Genomic DNA, 14,891 nt, shown 5'->3' on the forward strand with positions numbered 1-14,891 from the left:
TGCCAAGGCCACAGCCTCGCCACGTAAACTGAATAACAGGAGGAGGCTTACAGCAAATCTCTGGCACGTCCTCTACTTCAAACCAGTTTAAACCAGAATTAAATATTGTCTTCATATATATATATATATATATATATTTGTGTATTTTTACTAATGGTCCTGCAGACTAGCTCCAGGCTAATATCAGGTACAGTCACTACTTTACAATTGTTCACAGACGAGTATATTTCTCTTTCAGGAGGGACCCATATGATTACCCCACCCACTCCAGACCCGTGCCCAGAGAACCGGCCCCCTACTCCGGCCACCACTACCATGACCCTCCTGCTTCCAGCCAGCCCGGCCGTGTGCAGCTCCCCCAGACGGGCCCGCAGTCCCACCAGGCGCCCAGCAACCCGCGCTACTACCCCTCATCTCCCCACGCAGGACAGCAGAACCGCGCAGCACTGAGGCAGGACGTCCCACCTTCGCCCACTGCAGGCCGCAGAGGGCGCCAGACCTACGAAGCCGTTGGAGGACGAGGAGACGGATACCGGCAGCGCAGCCCCGGCCGCTACAGCCCCGAGCGCTACGGAGACCAGAGGCAGCCCGACCCAAGGCGGAAGAACCCCTTGATAGATGCAGTGTAAAAGCTACTCTTGAGTGACAGACCCCTCTCATCTAAGCCCCAAATGTACGATGAGATGGAGTCAGTCATACAAAGAATATAAATAACTCCAAATATATGTTTCCAGATTAGTGAAACATGATATCAGCTGCCTAGGCTTCCAATGTGGATAAGTGAGATTTTGCCATATTAATTTATCTGATCAAGAACGCTGAAAGCAATAAGTGTCAAGCTGAGAGTCTAAAAAAAGGCTTATTTTCAGAACCATCTGGTCATACCTCTCTTCACAGGCCAAGACAGATTTAACAAGGACTCGTGTGTGTGTGTGTGTGTGTGTGTGTGTGTGTGTGTGTGTGTGTGTACATATACATGTTTGCAACCACTGGTGTATATTTGCAAGTGTGCCAATGTTTATATCAACAAGATGTTATTTTGACAGATTTTATATTGTAGATTTGAAATTAAATTAAGGCAAATAAATTAATGACCTAGATATATAGAGTTAACTTAGTAATGGTGTATAGAATCAAGTCTTTTCCAGTATTTTGCACAAGCTAATCAAACTGAAGGAAATGAAGAAGGAACACCTTGACCAGCCAGACCAGGAGACACAGGAAGTAGAAGTGGACAAACAGGAAAAGGGAGTAACTCCCGTTCAAAGTATCCTCTTGTCCTTGATGTTGTGTCTCTTGGACTTCCTTTATATCCTGCTGTCACACTTTTTTTTTAAAAATATTTTTGCCTTTACTTATTTGAATGTGGACGTGACTAATACATTTACTGTACATTCTTTGAAGTATAAATGCATTGCAAAATGCATTTGTGATATTTTTGTGGTGTTTCTAATCAAAATGTATACATCTTGATCCAAACACAAGCTAGAGATTATAAAAGCAAGCTGTGCGACTCGTCATACACGGTGCAGCTAAATAAAGAGCTTAATGAAACATTTGATCTTTTAACATATCACTGCTTAACGTCACTGTACTGAAAACTCACTAAACGTGTCAACAGTGCTTTGATTCAAACATGCTGTCAAATAAATCATTTTTTTATACAAATATTTTGCATTGAATATTTTCAAAATTTTTAAGCCGCACCAAACCGTTTCCTCCCATTTCTTTGTTTCATGTGACAAATTATCCGGACTATGCATATTTAAAATACTCACTCAAACTACGACAACATTGTGAGTCATCACTTTAAAAATTCATTAAAATATTCAGATTAATTTCTCTGAGCACAATCTCCAGATACATTTGCCCTGTGAGATGACAGATAAGAGTAGCCAGCGTTCTGATGACTAAATCATATTCAACAATTAGAGGCAAGGAAATCTCCACTAGAAAATGATTACTGTCCAATTTGCTCTCAGAAATAAAGATGGCAGTGATTGGTGAAATTAGACTTGAAATGGGGAATAATTAGAGTGTGGAGAAGGCTTTTTCTATCAGTTAGTGTTTAATTAGCGTCACGGCCAACGAGGACCGGGCCTCTGCTGATGCGTCTCGTCTCTGCACCACTTTGACCCTTTCTTCTGTGAGCTCAAATAGACTTTTCACACCAGCCAGCACAGGCAGATAAATGGTTGGTTTTATTTCAACCAATTTTAAGCAAATTAACTCTTTGTGCACACACCAAATATCCTAACCTACTTCAGATGAGGAGCAAGCTATCAGGCCAAATAAACAGTAATAAACAAATGCTAATTATAACACATTTCTATTCATATAGTACTTTTCAAAACAACATTACAATGCATCCCCAAACCAGAATGGATACAAGCTGGATAAACAATGAAAGGAAAAAGCACAGCAGCTGTCTGCTGACCATCCTGTGATGACAAAACGATTCAAAATGTCTTGCTTATACATTGAACTCGTCTAGCACAAGCAAAGATGAAAAGCAAAGTCACGTGATAATGCCACGATAATGGCATTATGCGATGCTAATGCAGTGGTAAGCTCCCTTTAGTAAGCCGTTCAAAGACATTCCAGTTTCTGAAATGTGTGTCAGCTGAAAATGTTGCATTTATGGGCTATTGTTTTAGTCAATAAAATCCAGAAGAGGACCAATGAGAGAGGGCCCTTGAACACACCAACAGGAAGATTTTTTGAAACCAGTACCTCCTCACAAATAAATACATTTAACCAAAGAAAAAAAGGTCCACTTACTATCTTTTCTGGTCAAATAATTACAACCAAACTACTTCCACTTAAAACTCCAGAAAACGCTAGTAAGTGGACCTTGAGTCAAGGTTCTTGGTCAGGGGCGGCCTCTAGCTCACCCAGTAAGAGCATTGGCCCCATGTTGGCTGAGTCCTGCAGTGCTGTGGGTTCAAAGCCGACCTGCTGCCCTTTGCTGCGTGTCATCCCCCATCTCTCTCTCCCCCTTTCATATATATCCACTGTCACTTGTAATAAATGGAAAAAGCCCCCCAAAAAAAAAAAAGGTTTTTGGTCAATAACTGGAAGTATTTCCTGTGGATCAGCGCAGACCATGTCTTCTCTCATTCTCACGGAGGCCAAAACAACTTACAGCACTTAAGCTGCCTCTATTGGCTATTCACTGTACGTTAAAGCATAACTATGCAGTAAACAGCCTCCTTCAAGTGCTTGTGGTCAGTCTGCTGCCAAAGACAATAAACAACCGCAACATCCTCGTATTAATTGCATTTAATGTCCATTAAACAAAAGCTTTGAAATCACTGTCAGGAGTGTTTGGCTGTAACATGCGTCTATGTAATCAGTTACCATAAGTGTGTGACCCTTTGTTCATGGTCATTTAGAAGAGACTCTTTAGTTCAAGCACATGACACACACACACACACACACACTCAGACTGGATGAGGTCACAGCCATTGATACACTGACAGGCACACTTTCATACCTCATATAGCAGGTTTTCCTTTGATATCGAGGACCCCTCCCTAACAGCTCTTTGTCTATTCTCTAGTCCCCTCCGCCTTTCATTGAAGTTCCCCAACGATTATTCTGCCTTCTTTTTGGTTTTTGAAAATCCACTTACATTTTTCTTCTTGTGTTTTTTTGCGTGAATTAATTTGACGCCCCATAAGCCCACATTCTTGTCGCAGTTCCTGAAAAAAGGAATACAAAAAAAATGTAGAAGCACGAGCTGTTCCCCAGTCGATCGTCATGAACCACAGGTTGTGGGAGAACTCCCTGGTTATGTTCTCTTAGCATTACCTATTCTGCCGGCGCCCCTGTCGAACACCTTAGCTTGTTAGCATGTGTCAATCAAAAGCCGTGCTCTGGGGAGGGCAAAGTGGAGAGCTGAAGCATTTATCTCTCTCCCGCACAGCTTCCCCAAAAAAAGAGCTGGGAGAGATAGGCAGAGAGAGATGGAGGGTGGAGTATACAGTAGATAGAGAGTGTGTGTGGGGACTACACACCCTCACACCGCAGAATGAAGGTACGGGTGAGTGCCCACAGTGACCTCGGCCTGCTCTCGCCCCCCTTCTTTCATCCTCTTCATTAAAGGCACATTCCACTGTATTAGCCCGCTGTCCTTCTGTCCTTCACCTGGTGCCATTCCTTTCAATTCAGCGCTCGTTAAGGCATCATGGTCTCGGAATCGAGAGTAGTCTAAACAGGCCGAGCGGAGCTTCTCATTTAATTATACAGTTCATTAGAAAGCCGGCCCGCCCCCCTCTTCCCAGGTCTGAGACAGGCCATGGGAATAGCTGGTGGCTAATGTGCAGTTTAAACGGCCTGAATATGGAGATTGGTCGAGTTATGGATTACCGTTACCCGTTAGCCTGCCCTTCACCCACCTCATTCGCTTTTATGTCTGCTGTGTAGCCTTTTGATACAGTATCACTCAAGTTGGAGTGGGCTCTTTCAGCCAGCATGTTTGTTTGATATTGTTCATGAGCTGTGAAATTGAATTTCTGCAGTTGGGCTGATATTGGAAATAATTTCATATCCTGTGCAATATTTTTGCTTGGTTTCACCTTGTGCTGTGTTTAAGACATCCATTTTTACTTAATGTCTTTTTTTTCTTCTTCTTCTTTTGCTGAGTCGATACAGCAACACTGTTCATTTAGACCATATTTACCCTAAAAGCAACAACCGCTCACTGGCTGCCTCTCGTTTGCCCACACACCACAGCCAAGCCCACCAACCACCATCTTTTACTCCAACTGTCGCCATGGCAACGTGTCCGCCGCTCCTGGCACAGCAGCCCCTTTCAGAGCTGATGACATTGTCGTGGCAAGGATGAAAGGTTCATATATCCCGTTATGGAGAGAAAGCAGGATTTTTGTTCTTTTTGGGCAGAGTAACTGAGCCCTTGAAACCTCATATACTGTAAAATCCTTTATCAAACACAACTAAAGTCCCTTTGTTCTTTGCAACAACGCTGGTACCAAGTAATATATGGGGAGCATGTAGCTGGAATGCCATCTGCATTACATTTAGCTCAGTGCGGTAAACTCTTGTGGGTTCAGCCAGTTAGCATAAATACAAACCTATATTCAGTAAGTTATTCCTCTACTCTTTGAGGCACTTTTTTATTTTAAATCAAAAATATTGAGTCTTTTTTTTTAAAGCAGTGGATGCAACATGAGCATGAGGCCACTGAATGGTTTGTAGGCCTGTTCCCTGTGGGCTCCCACCTGAACATTGAATTTTTCTTCCTGTGTAAGGACCCTCTTACTGTACACCCCTGCCAACATCCAAACCCTCCAAAATCTTCTCTTTATATATCTCCCCAGACCCTCTCAGCGTTCCTATCGCTCTGACAATGAAAAACACCCAAAAAGTGCTGTGCACTCTGGTGCTAACCCAAGGCTAGCGGTGTGGTTCACTGGGTTGTGATGTGACGAGCAACAGCTGAAGTCCGTGACCCCTGGACCCCATCCATCAGGCTTTCAGCACCAGCCCTGGCCTCTGACACACACACAAAACTTCAGCCAAGGAATGGAAGCAAGCAACAGGGAAATGCATCAATGTCAGAGAGACACTGGAAACCATATAAAATTATTAGTAGGCACTTTGTCCAACACTTGACATGCATACAGTACAAATCTGCATGCAAGTTAACACACACGCCACTGTGGTTGTGCATGCGGATTTACCAGTATAGTTATAAATGTTCTCAGAGTACTAACGCTGCCAAACTGTGGTTTTATGTGTGTCTAGACTGAGCCGTCTGTCATGCACACACCTTGTATCCTTGTATATTAAGTTCTTATTCTAACACATACTTTTCATATGCTCCCACTGCTGTCTCTCACATACACACACCTGCTCTCTGCTTACACACATACACACAAGCTGTCTTTACAGACACACAGCACATCCGTAGCGTTCTGCCCTCACACACACGTTTCCAATATGTGTGGCAGAGGCTCAGCTGACCGCCTGGCAGTCACTGTGAAATTGGCGCCCTTCTAATACAGATGCCAGGTGTTTTGCTTGGCAGTCCGGGGTGCTGGGGGTGAGCTTGTGTCAGGAGTGTTGGGTTGCTGTGAGCGGCAGGAAAAGGATGGGGCAGTATGTCGTGTGTCCCTGTTAGCCCGATCGCTTGGCTAAGATCGAGCCCTGCCAGGTCCAAGAGGAATTAGAGACTTGCTTAGTTTCCTTATGAGCTTGAAAACGGTGCGTGATATATTGTCTTCTCTATAGTATCTCATTCAAAAAAAAATAACTCATAAAGAAAAACCTAACCTGGTGTACGGCGAGGCTTGGAGTACTTCAACATTATTTTAACATTTATGTTGTGGTGGTGTAAAAATGTTGATTCTGATGGGTGAAAAGGGCTCGATGGTATTTTTTGCCCCCAACGTCTCTAACCGCACCTAACCCTAACCCTAACCCTAACCATAACCATAACCAGTGCCTCCCTTTTGTTGGGGGCAAAAAACACCGATAAATGTGAAAAGGTCAAAGGTCAAGATTTCTTGGGGTGTTTAGACCTGACACTGTTTTCCCTGTTTGTGTCATTAGAGGAAGATGACATTTTGTTTGGCCAGGTAACACTCAGAATTTAAACACTTTGTTGCAGAGAATTAGATGAGAAGATTGATACCACTCACACAGAACTGCCGTAACTCTGCCGTTAAGCCCGCCCACCAACTCTATACACGATGTGATTGGCCTGACCAGAGTTTGGTTTTTCCAGCTCGCAAGCCAACGGAGAGTTCCTGGACTGACCCTGGCTGCAAATTACATTTGCTGCCGCTAGGGTGCGTCTAGATTTCTAGGATATAAAATTCATGCAGCAGAGACTTTTAGTCCTGATTGTAATCCCATAATGCAACTTGATAGCATCTTTCGTTAGTACGTCCTTGCCTTGGAGGTTCGTAAAAAATAAAATAGACTTTGACAAATAACATCAGTGGATTAACCCTTTAATGTCCCCCATGTTTACAAAAATTCTGTATATGATGGAGTCTGATCATTGCAGTTCCAGTGAAGACCTGCTGTAGATTTATTAATATTGTGTTGAAATTTGAAAGGATGATGCATTTGAAGTGCCTACATCATTCATGGTCACAACTTGTTTTCTTATATTCTGTATTGCATTGCGTCTTTATGTAACACGTGTTTTCTGAAAATATTTTCCCATCAGTATGCCTTTCAAATCCCACTTTCTTGCACAGACTCCATTTCTGTTCCAAGTGGAGTTTAATTTCTCAAATCACATGCAGCTGTAACAAACAGGCAGGTCATTTGATTTCCGGCCTCGTTTTTATTCTGCAGAGATGGTCATTCCAACGTGGATTAGATAATGGTGAAGACAAAGTGGAGCCTCATTGGAAAGTCGCTGTAGCAGCCAGCAGTGTAATCCATCCACACATTCCTTCCAGAGAATGCCAAACAGCTCGCTGAAAATGAGCTGCGGACCCGACTCCATTAGATCTCCGCTCTGTCTCACACACACACACACACACACACACACACACACACACACACACACACACACCTCACACTGTAGCTGGGAGCATCACACACACACTCTGCGCCTGCCACCAGCTTCATTAGTGCTAAGAAATGTCCTGCTCGTTAAGGCGAGGCAATTAGTGGCTAATTGAGAAGCTCTCTGCAGTGAAGACAAACTTCCTTCGTTTTGCTTCTCTTATTGCAGCCTCTCCACAAGTGTGTGCATTCTGACCAGTTTGTGCATCTGGATTCTACCTCATTTTCTTGAGGCGATTGTTAACTACAGAGCTGCAGCCGGAAGGAGATAAGGAGCACAACACAGGGAGCTGTTTTCTTCTTCTCTTCTAACCCTTTTTGATGCAAGACTCTTTTCATTGCAGGAAAGTTTAATTGTTTATTTATTATAAGTGTTTTGCAGTTTGCGGAGACAGTTTGGAGCTTCTTTTGCAGAGTTGTGTCGTGCGGTACACAAAGAAAAGAAAATAGGGAGTTTTACTGAGTCATTTCAGTGTGCCTTTCCCTTCATTATTCCTCCTTTAGACGTAACAGTCAAACTGCCACAGCTACACACTTTCTCACACACATAAACACAAGTTACCAACTGCCTGCCCTTCTCACTCTGCAGCTTGACTTTCCATCTCTCCGTCTCTCCGTTTCTCTCTGCCACACTCCTCTGTCTCCTCTTTCCATTCTGTCACTCCTCTCTCCCAATTCTTTGCAGTCCACAGATAAGCTCTATGATAGGGAGAAAATGAGAGTGACACACATACGCACACGCACGCACACGCACACGCACACGCACGCACACACACACACACACACACACACACACACTGCCAATCTCTTTCACAAGTTGCAACTTGTGAAATAACAATAACAATTCTGCAGATAAAAACATGCAAAGGAAATTCTATTTTTAATTTAATTTAAAGCATAAAACTTCTTTTATTATTTGTACACCAATGCTAATCCATACTTTGTCCTACAGGGGGCAGAGTCCTTGTTACCCTGATGCACTTGTGTGACCTCTTCCCTGATTTATACAGTATGTACATTCCCTGGCACGGCCTCGCACTCACAGTGTACCGTCGCCTTGAGTGATACACAATCTTTCCCTAACAAACATAGATAAAAATGATGCAGCCAGAGTTCAGCAAATAAACACACACACACACACACACACACACACACACACACACACACACACACACACACACACACACACACTTGTGCTGTCTCATTGTACCCGCTCACATCATGGATTTCCCCTGTAAACATCAGAGATATGTGACCTGCTAGCTCTGACCACCCTCTGAGAGAGTGTGTTTTTATAACACGCCTTATCTCAGCCCACCCCACTTCAGAGGGAGAAGGACGGGCAGGCGGGCAGGGGGGCAGAGAGAGCTGAGCCGGGGATTCCCTGTGTGTTTTGCTTAATTCCCAGCTAGCACACACACACACACACACACACACACACACACACACACACATGCTACAATGACAACTCTATTCTGCTAGAATGCATGAAAACTGGTTTGTGCAAGTGTGTGTGTGTGTGTGTGTGTGTGTGTGTGTGTGTGTGTGTGTGTGTGTGTGTGTGTGTGTGCGTGTGTGTGTGTGTGTGTGGGGTGCAGTCACTTGGACTCCATACTATTGGAGGTGAGGGTCTGGCCACACAAAAGCCTGGGGCTGCCTTGACTTGACTCATGAAAGACACACACACACACACACACACACACACACACACGTATAGAGACGCCCTGGAGGGTTGAAGGCCTATGGGTGTCCATGAGGGCAAGTCACATCCTATTCCTCCTCTCAAGTGGAGAGCAAAGTGAGCAACAGCCCTTTAGATACCAAATCTTCTTGTGTGTGTTGATTCCTAGCATGACAGGAGATATGTGAGTCAGTTCATCACGATTGACAGAGGGGAGTGTGTGGACAGGCTGCTTTTCCTTTGAACATGGATGCAGGACATATGACAGATCTTATGTGATGCTGGAGACCAACAACATGAATTCCTGTATTTTCTGTATGAATCCCTTCATACTATTGGGCTAATTCTTTACAGGTTTTACAAAAAAAACGTCAAGACTTTTTGGCCCAGTTCAAATGTCCACCCTGATGGACTCACTGACTTTGACACGTGCTCCCGCTAAGTTCATGAAGGCTCAGGGCTGTCCCTCTGTGAAACTGGCAAGTGTTTGAGGTCTCTGTGGTTGACACTTTGAGCCCTTTATGCACACTGTTCTAAAGTTAGCAACTCTACAGACTATGCTCAAGGGGAATAACCCACAATGCATAGCATTCTGATGTACGTTATGAAGGAGTCAGGAGAAGAAATGTTCCTATTAAATATAAACAAATTTTCCTGATCAGCTGTTTATGTGTAATTGTTTGTCTTATGAGGGCATGGTGGTGACTTCCATGGACAACTCTAAAACACAATTAAGACACATACTTTCAGGCAGCTGTTAAGGGTCACTTTGATAATACTTTAGCTCACACTTCCTCTCTGCTTGCTGCTGCTGTACTCATACTATTACAGACGAGCCACTCGCCAAACAAAACATTGATATTGGATGATTCTGCAGAACCCCAGATTAGGTCCAGTGTCAATGTCATTGAACGTAGCCTAATGTCAAGTTTTAACAACAGCGACATTTCAGAAACAGTGGAAGAATAGGATTTATTTTCATTGCTTAGAGAAATATCCACTTTATATTTCTCCGTGTGGTGCAGTGAATTGTATTACTGATATCTTACTCTGCCAGCATCAGTAGAATGGATGCTGTTTACTCTTCTTTTTTCCAGTTTGGTTGTTCCTATTTACAGAGCCTCCTATGAACGCACCATCAGTCTTGATTGGTCTACTTGCCAGTGAGCTAATCGTGTAAACAAGTAGCCTATCAGTAGGGTTGCATTGTAGTGGGACTAGAGGGAAAGTTTAAATAGCGTCTTGATTATGACGCTGTGTGCGTGCATTCCCAACATCTTGCAGGCAACTACGTCAACTTTTACAGTGAAGTAAGTTTTGCACTTTTAATACCAAACGGATCACTATTTTGGATCACTATGTTGGCCAACGCTGGGGGAATAAAGCCCAGGTTGAAAGAACACATGCATATTTGACTGTTCAGAATGCACGTTCTGTCTCCAGCAGCATCCCCCCCTTCCTCCTCCTCCTCCTCTCTCCGGTGAGGCATATTGATGCAGTGTGAGGAGGTTAAGCCGTCGGTTTAGTGTCCGAGCGGCCGTGACATTCTACCTCGCCGGGCCTGTAATTGACTCGTCGGTGTGTGTATCAGTAAAACCTGGATCACCTACCTCGCGCATGTCGAGGCGGGTCGTGATTAGTGTTGACGAACTGACCGAAGAGCCGGTTAATTAACCCGACTCGTGTCACTGAGCCGGGAGAATCGAGTGCCATACGTCAATGAACCGACTCACTCCTGTTTTTTTCTTTTACTTAATTCATGCCGTTGGCATTATATATATATATATATATATGTATATATATGTATATATATGTATATGTGTATATATATATGTCAATGGTTGGCCGTTGTGTAGCTGGTATTCTTCTGCTACTGTGTGTGTTGTAATCTAGCTCATTAGCGCCTCCACTGGACTGGAGTGGTGGCGCTAGAATCAATCAGGAAATGAGCTACTAATGCCTAGACCCTATGCCGAACGAGACCGAATGTAACCGTGCAACCGGCCGGCCGCTCAACTCTAATGTAACCGTGCAACCGGCCGGCCCGCTCGACTCTAATGTAACCGTGCAACCTGCCTGCCCGATCGACTCTAATGTAACCGTGCAACCTGCCTGCCCGATCGACTCTAATGTAACCGTGCAACCGGCCGGCCCGCTCGACTCTAATGTAACCGTGCAACCGGCCGGCCGCTCGACTCTAATGTAATCAAGCGGTGTCTTGGTTCTCGGCAAGTTTGAGTTATTAACCGAGCCTTGTTTCTGGTGCATCTTAGAGGATTGTGTTCACGGCAATTCACACATTATCGATGGGGAAGTACAGTACATCACATACAAATACACAAATGTTATTTTGGTAGTTATTTTAAGTTAAATGTTAGAGAAGTGAATGTTGCTACGTGGTAGCTAGGCTAGGCTGTCACAAGGAGACCGCGCACCAGGCTACTGAACGAGACCGTAAGGACCGTAACCGAGGGTTACTGTGCAGACTGTGCACCAGACTACTGAACAAGACCGTAACCGTGCCTAATGCATGAGTCATGTAATCAAACGGGTGTCTAGGTTCTCGGCAAGTTTGAGTTATCAACCGATAGCAGAAGCCTTTATGTCTCGTGCATTTTAGAATTGTGTTCATGGAAATTCATATGCTATACTACCAAGGGGAAAGTATTAGGCCTATATCACATACAAATACACGTAATGTTATCTTGATAGATATGTTGTCGTGATTGACAAGCTACTCTAATGCCCCAGCTCTGCAATTTGTAGTACACTGGGAATTCTTCCGCTCTGTTTTCTCTGGCAGATACTATTTTCCCTACATTTGATTTTATTTTTTTTCTCTTCTTGCACTTGGCATTTTTCACACTTGTTTTGTTTCCATCTGTCTGCCGCTGCGTTTCTTATTCAGTTTGGCCGTCAACCTGTCTGTCTCGCTCCCTTTCTCCATCACTATCTCTATTTTCATCTTTCTCAGGTCCTATCCAGACCCTCCTCCTGGATCCAGAGTGTTGGCGGAGCGTTAAAGTGACACCGCTCTGCAGAGACCAGCTGGGGGTCTCGGTTACTCTGGAAAGTTTGCTGCTCATGCTACAGGCATGCCGTTCTGTCTTTGGCTTGGTTTCAGCTGTCTACTCCTGTACGTGTACATACACATGCACCGACTCTCTCTCTCTCTCTCTCTCACACACACACACACACACACACACACACACGGACTATATGTTCAGCCTCCCCAGTGACTGGACCCCAGTACAGGAGCATTATCTATTTAAGGCCACTAACTCTGTGGATTAGATCAAGATTCAGCCCCATAATGGCTAGTCTGGCACAGCACCCTGCTTCAATTAAGGCCCAACATGTCACACATACACGCGCTCCCGTCAGAATAATGTGATCTCACTCACACCCAGATGTGATCTCTCTCACACACACTTTTAAAAAAAAAAAATCTTGCATCAAATTTAATTGTATTTTTACAGGTTTTTCCTTCCAAAGCGACATTTACATCATTTGGAAAAATCCACGCCTCCTCCGTATAAGATGACTGCTGGCAGGAAAGTAAAGTATATAATGGCTCATTATTAGCATAATGAGACATATAAAACCTTTTTTTATTTTAAAGAAGTAATGGTTTAGAGAATAGTGGTGTCTTAATACCTGCCCAAGTCCAAAACTGTCTAAATCTTTTCCTCTCTGGTTTGGCCTTTTCACCCAAAAACTGTCTCCAGAACGAATTAGATCTGACAACGCCGCCATTGCATTTAAGTGTTGATGATGAAAATTATTATATACGCCTGCTCAGTCCCATTCAGAGGCTATAACCACAGTGGGAAACGAATGATGATGATTTACTTGTTATGTTGCTAAAATAACGACTGGTCTCAACTTGTAATGCAACTCTCTTCCTTTATTTCCGGGAACCCGAAGGTACAAAAAACAGCACACACCTACGGTGGCCTCTCAGTGTCAAAAATGTGCCACGTGACACAGGCATGCTGAATAATAGAACTAACAATGTGCGACGTAAAACAGTCATCCTGAATAACATAACTAGAGCTGTATATATGTATACTCTATGTATTACATGAACACAACATTACTAGCTAAATCTTTTATAAAGATTTTTCTTTTGCCATTTTAGACCTTTTATTTGTCAGGACAGCTTAGACATGAGAGAGGAGGAATGACCTGCAGCAAAGGTCGTAATTGAGCCTGTGACTGCTGCGGCAAGGACCGAGCCTCTGTACATGGGGCACACACTCTACCGAGTGAGCTACCCAGGTGCCCCAAAACTAGCTAAATCTGAAGAAAATAAAGTATACACATACAAAGACTGTTCAGTTTTGGTCAGCAAAGTGGTCTTAGACCTCTGAAATGAACAGCTATAAGAGAAACACACACACACACACACATTCATGTATAAAATTACACACTTTTTTAATTACTGTCAACCCAAACATTGGAACCAACTGTCCTCACATACTGTCACACAAAACAATGTAAACCCCCACTTCCCACACACACACAACCACATCTTCTTATAATGATGAAGTCAGGCCATTTGCTATTTTTGGCTCCTGTTTTCATTTGTGTATTTCATGGAAGCAGCTCTGTGGAGTACTTAGAGTTGGGAATCGTAGAATAATGAGACTAGCCTGTAAATAAAGAAACAAAGGATTTAGTGCATCAATTAAGAGCTATTTACTGCCTCGCATCCATCTCATCTCCATGTGTGTGTTTTTTCAGATGTGTTTTCTTGCGTGGGTTTTTGCAAATACGTCCCCGCCCGCTACACACGTCCTTCTGAAAACACATTATTCAAATCAAGATATGAAAATGAGCCGTCCGGAACAACATTGAGGACATTGTCACCGTAATTGCTCTTTGACAGCTACGCACACACATGCACGCACACAGGCATATAATCTTTAATTGCCTCCAAAATGTTTATGTCAAGATGGCGTTGCTAAGATGATGGCTGGGGACTGCTTTGCCCACACTAATGGCATCTCCGTATTTAGCGCTTCACATCAGCAGAGAAATCGGCAGAGCCCATCAGATATTTAGTGGTGTGCGAAGGCTGCTATTGTTGGGGTAATATTGTGCTGCTGGATGCTGGCCAATTCATTAAAAAATGTATCGCCCCAGAAGGAAATCTAGCACAGAGAGGCATGACAGGAAGATTTTAATAAATATAGCTAATGTGACATTTTCAATACCCTGATTCTCTGTTTACATGCTGGAATTTTATTCTACATGTTGCTTTAGCGCCAAATTGTTTCGGTACTGTGCAGCCGTTTTCCCATCAAGCTCTCCTGTATTTGTTACTTACATTCCACAGTTCATTAAATCCAGACTTGTTTTTTAGGATAATTACAAAGATGATGATGAAAAATTAGACTGTGCTGTTTCTTATTCATGAAGTGAGCTATAGTAGAAAATGAACAAATTAGATGGATAGTAGAAAACCACACCCACTGATGTCACTGTGTACTGACACACCCTGGATGAGTACACTTCTTTGTCACTGCAGGAAATTAAAGGTCCCATATTGTAAAAAGTGAGATTTCCATGTCTTTTTTTTCATTTCATTTTAAAGCAGGTTGAGTTGCTATATAAATACTGTGAATGTATCAAAATGCTCAATCCACAGAGAAACGCA

The 14,891-nt window shown here is 43.4% G+C and overlaps 1 protein-coding gene across 1 annotated transcript in view; it reads left to right on the top strand.

Moving 5' to 3' along the window:
- pard3ba (par-3 family cell polarity regulator beta a) overlaps positions 1-1,670 on the top strand; it is a 145,307-nt gene extending 143,637 nt beyond the window's left edge. Inside the window, exon 24 of the mRNA XM_028571803.1 lies at positions 239-1,670. Coding sequence (XP_028427604.1) covers positions 239-629 — 391 coding nt within the window. The 3' untranslated portion in view covers positions 630-1,670. The remainder of the gene's footprint in view (positions 1-238) is intronic.
- Positions 1,671-14,891: the final 13,221 nt, after the last annotated feature.

The sequence above is a fragment of the Perca flavescens genome, chromosome 24 (genome assembly GCF_004354835.1).
Source record: "Perca flavescens isolate YP-PL-M2 chromosome 24, PFLA_1.0, whole genome shotgun sequence".
NCBI classification, from domain to species: Eukaryota; Metazoa; Chordata; class Actinopteri; order Perciformes; family Percidae; genus Perca; species Perca flavescens.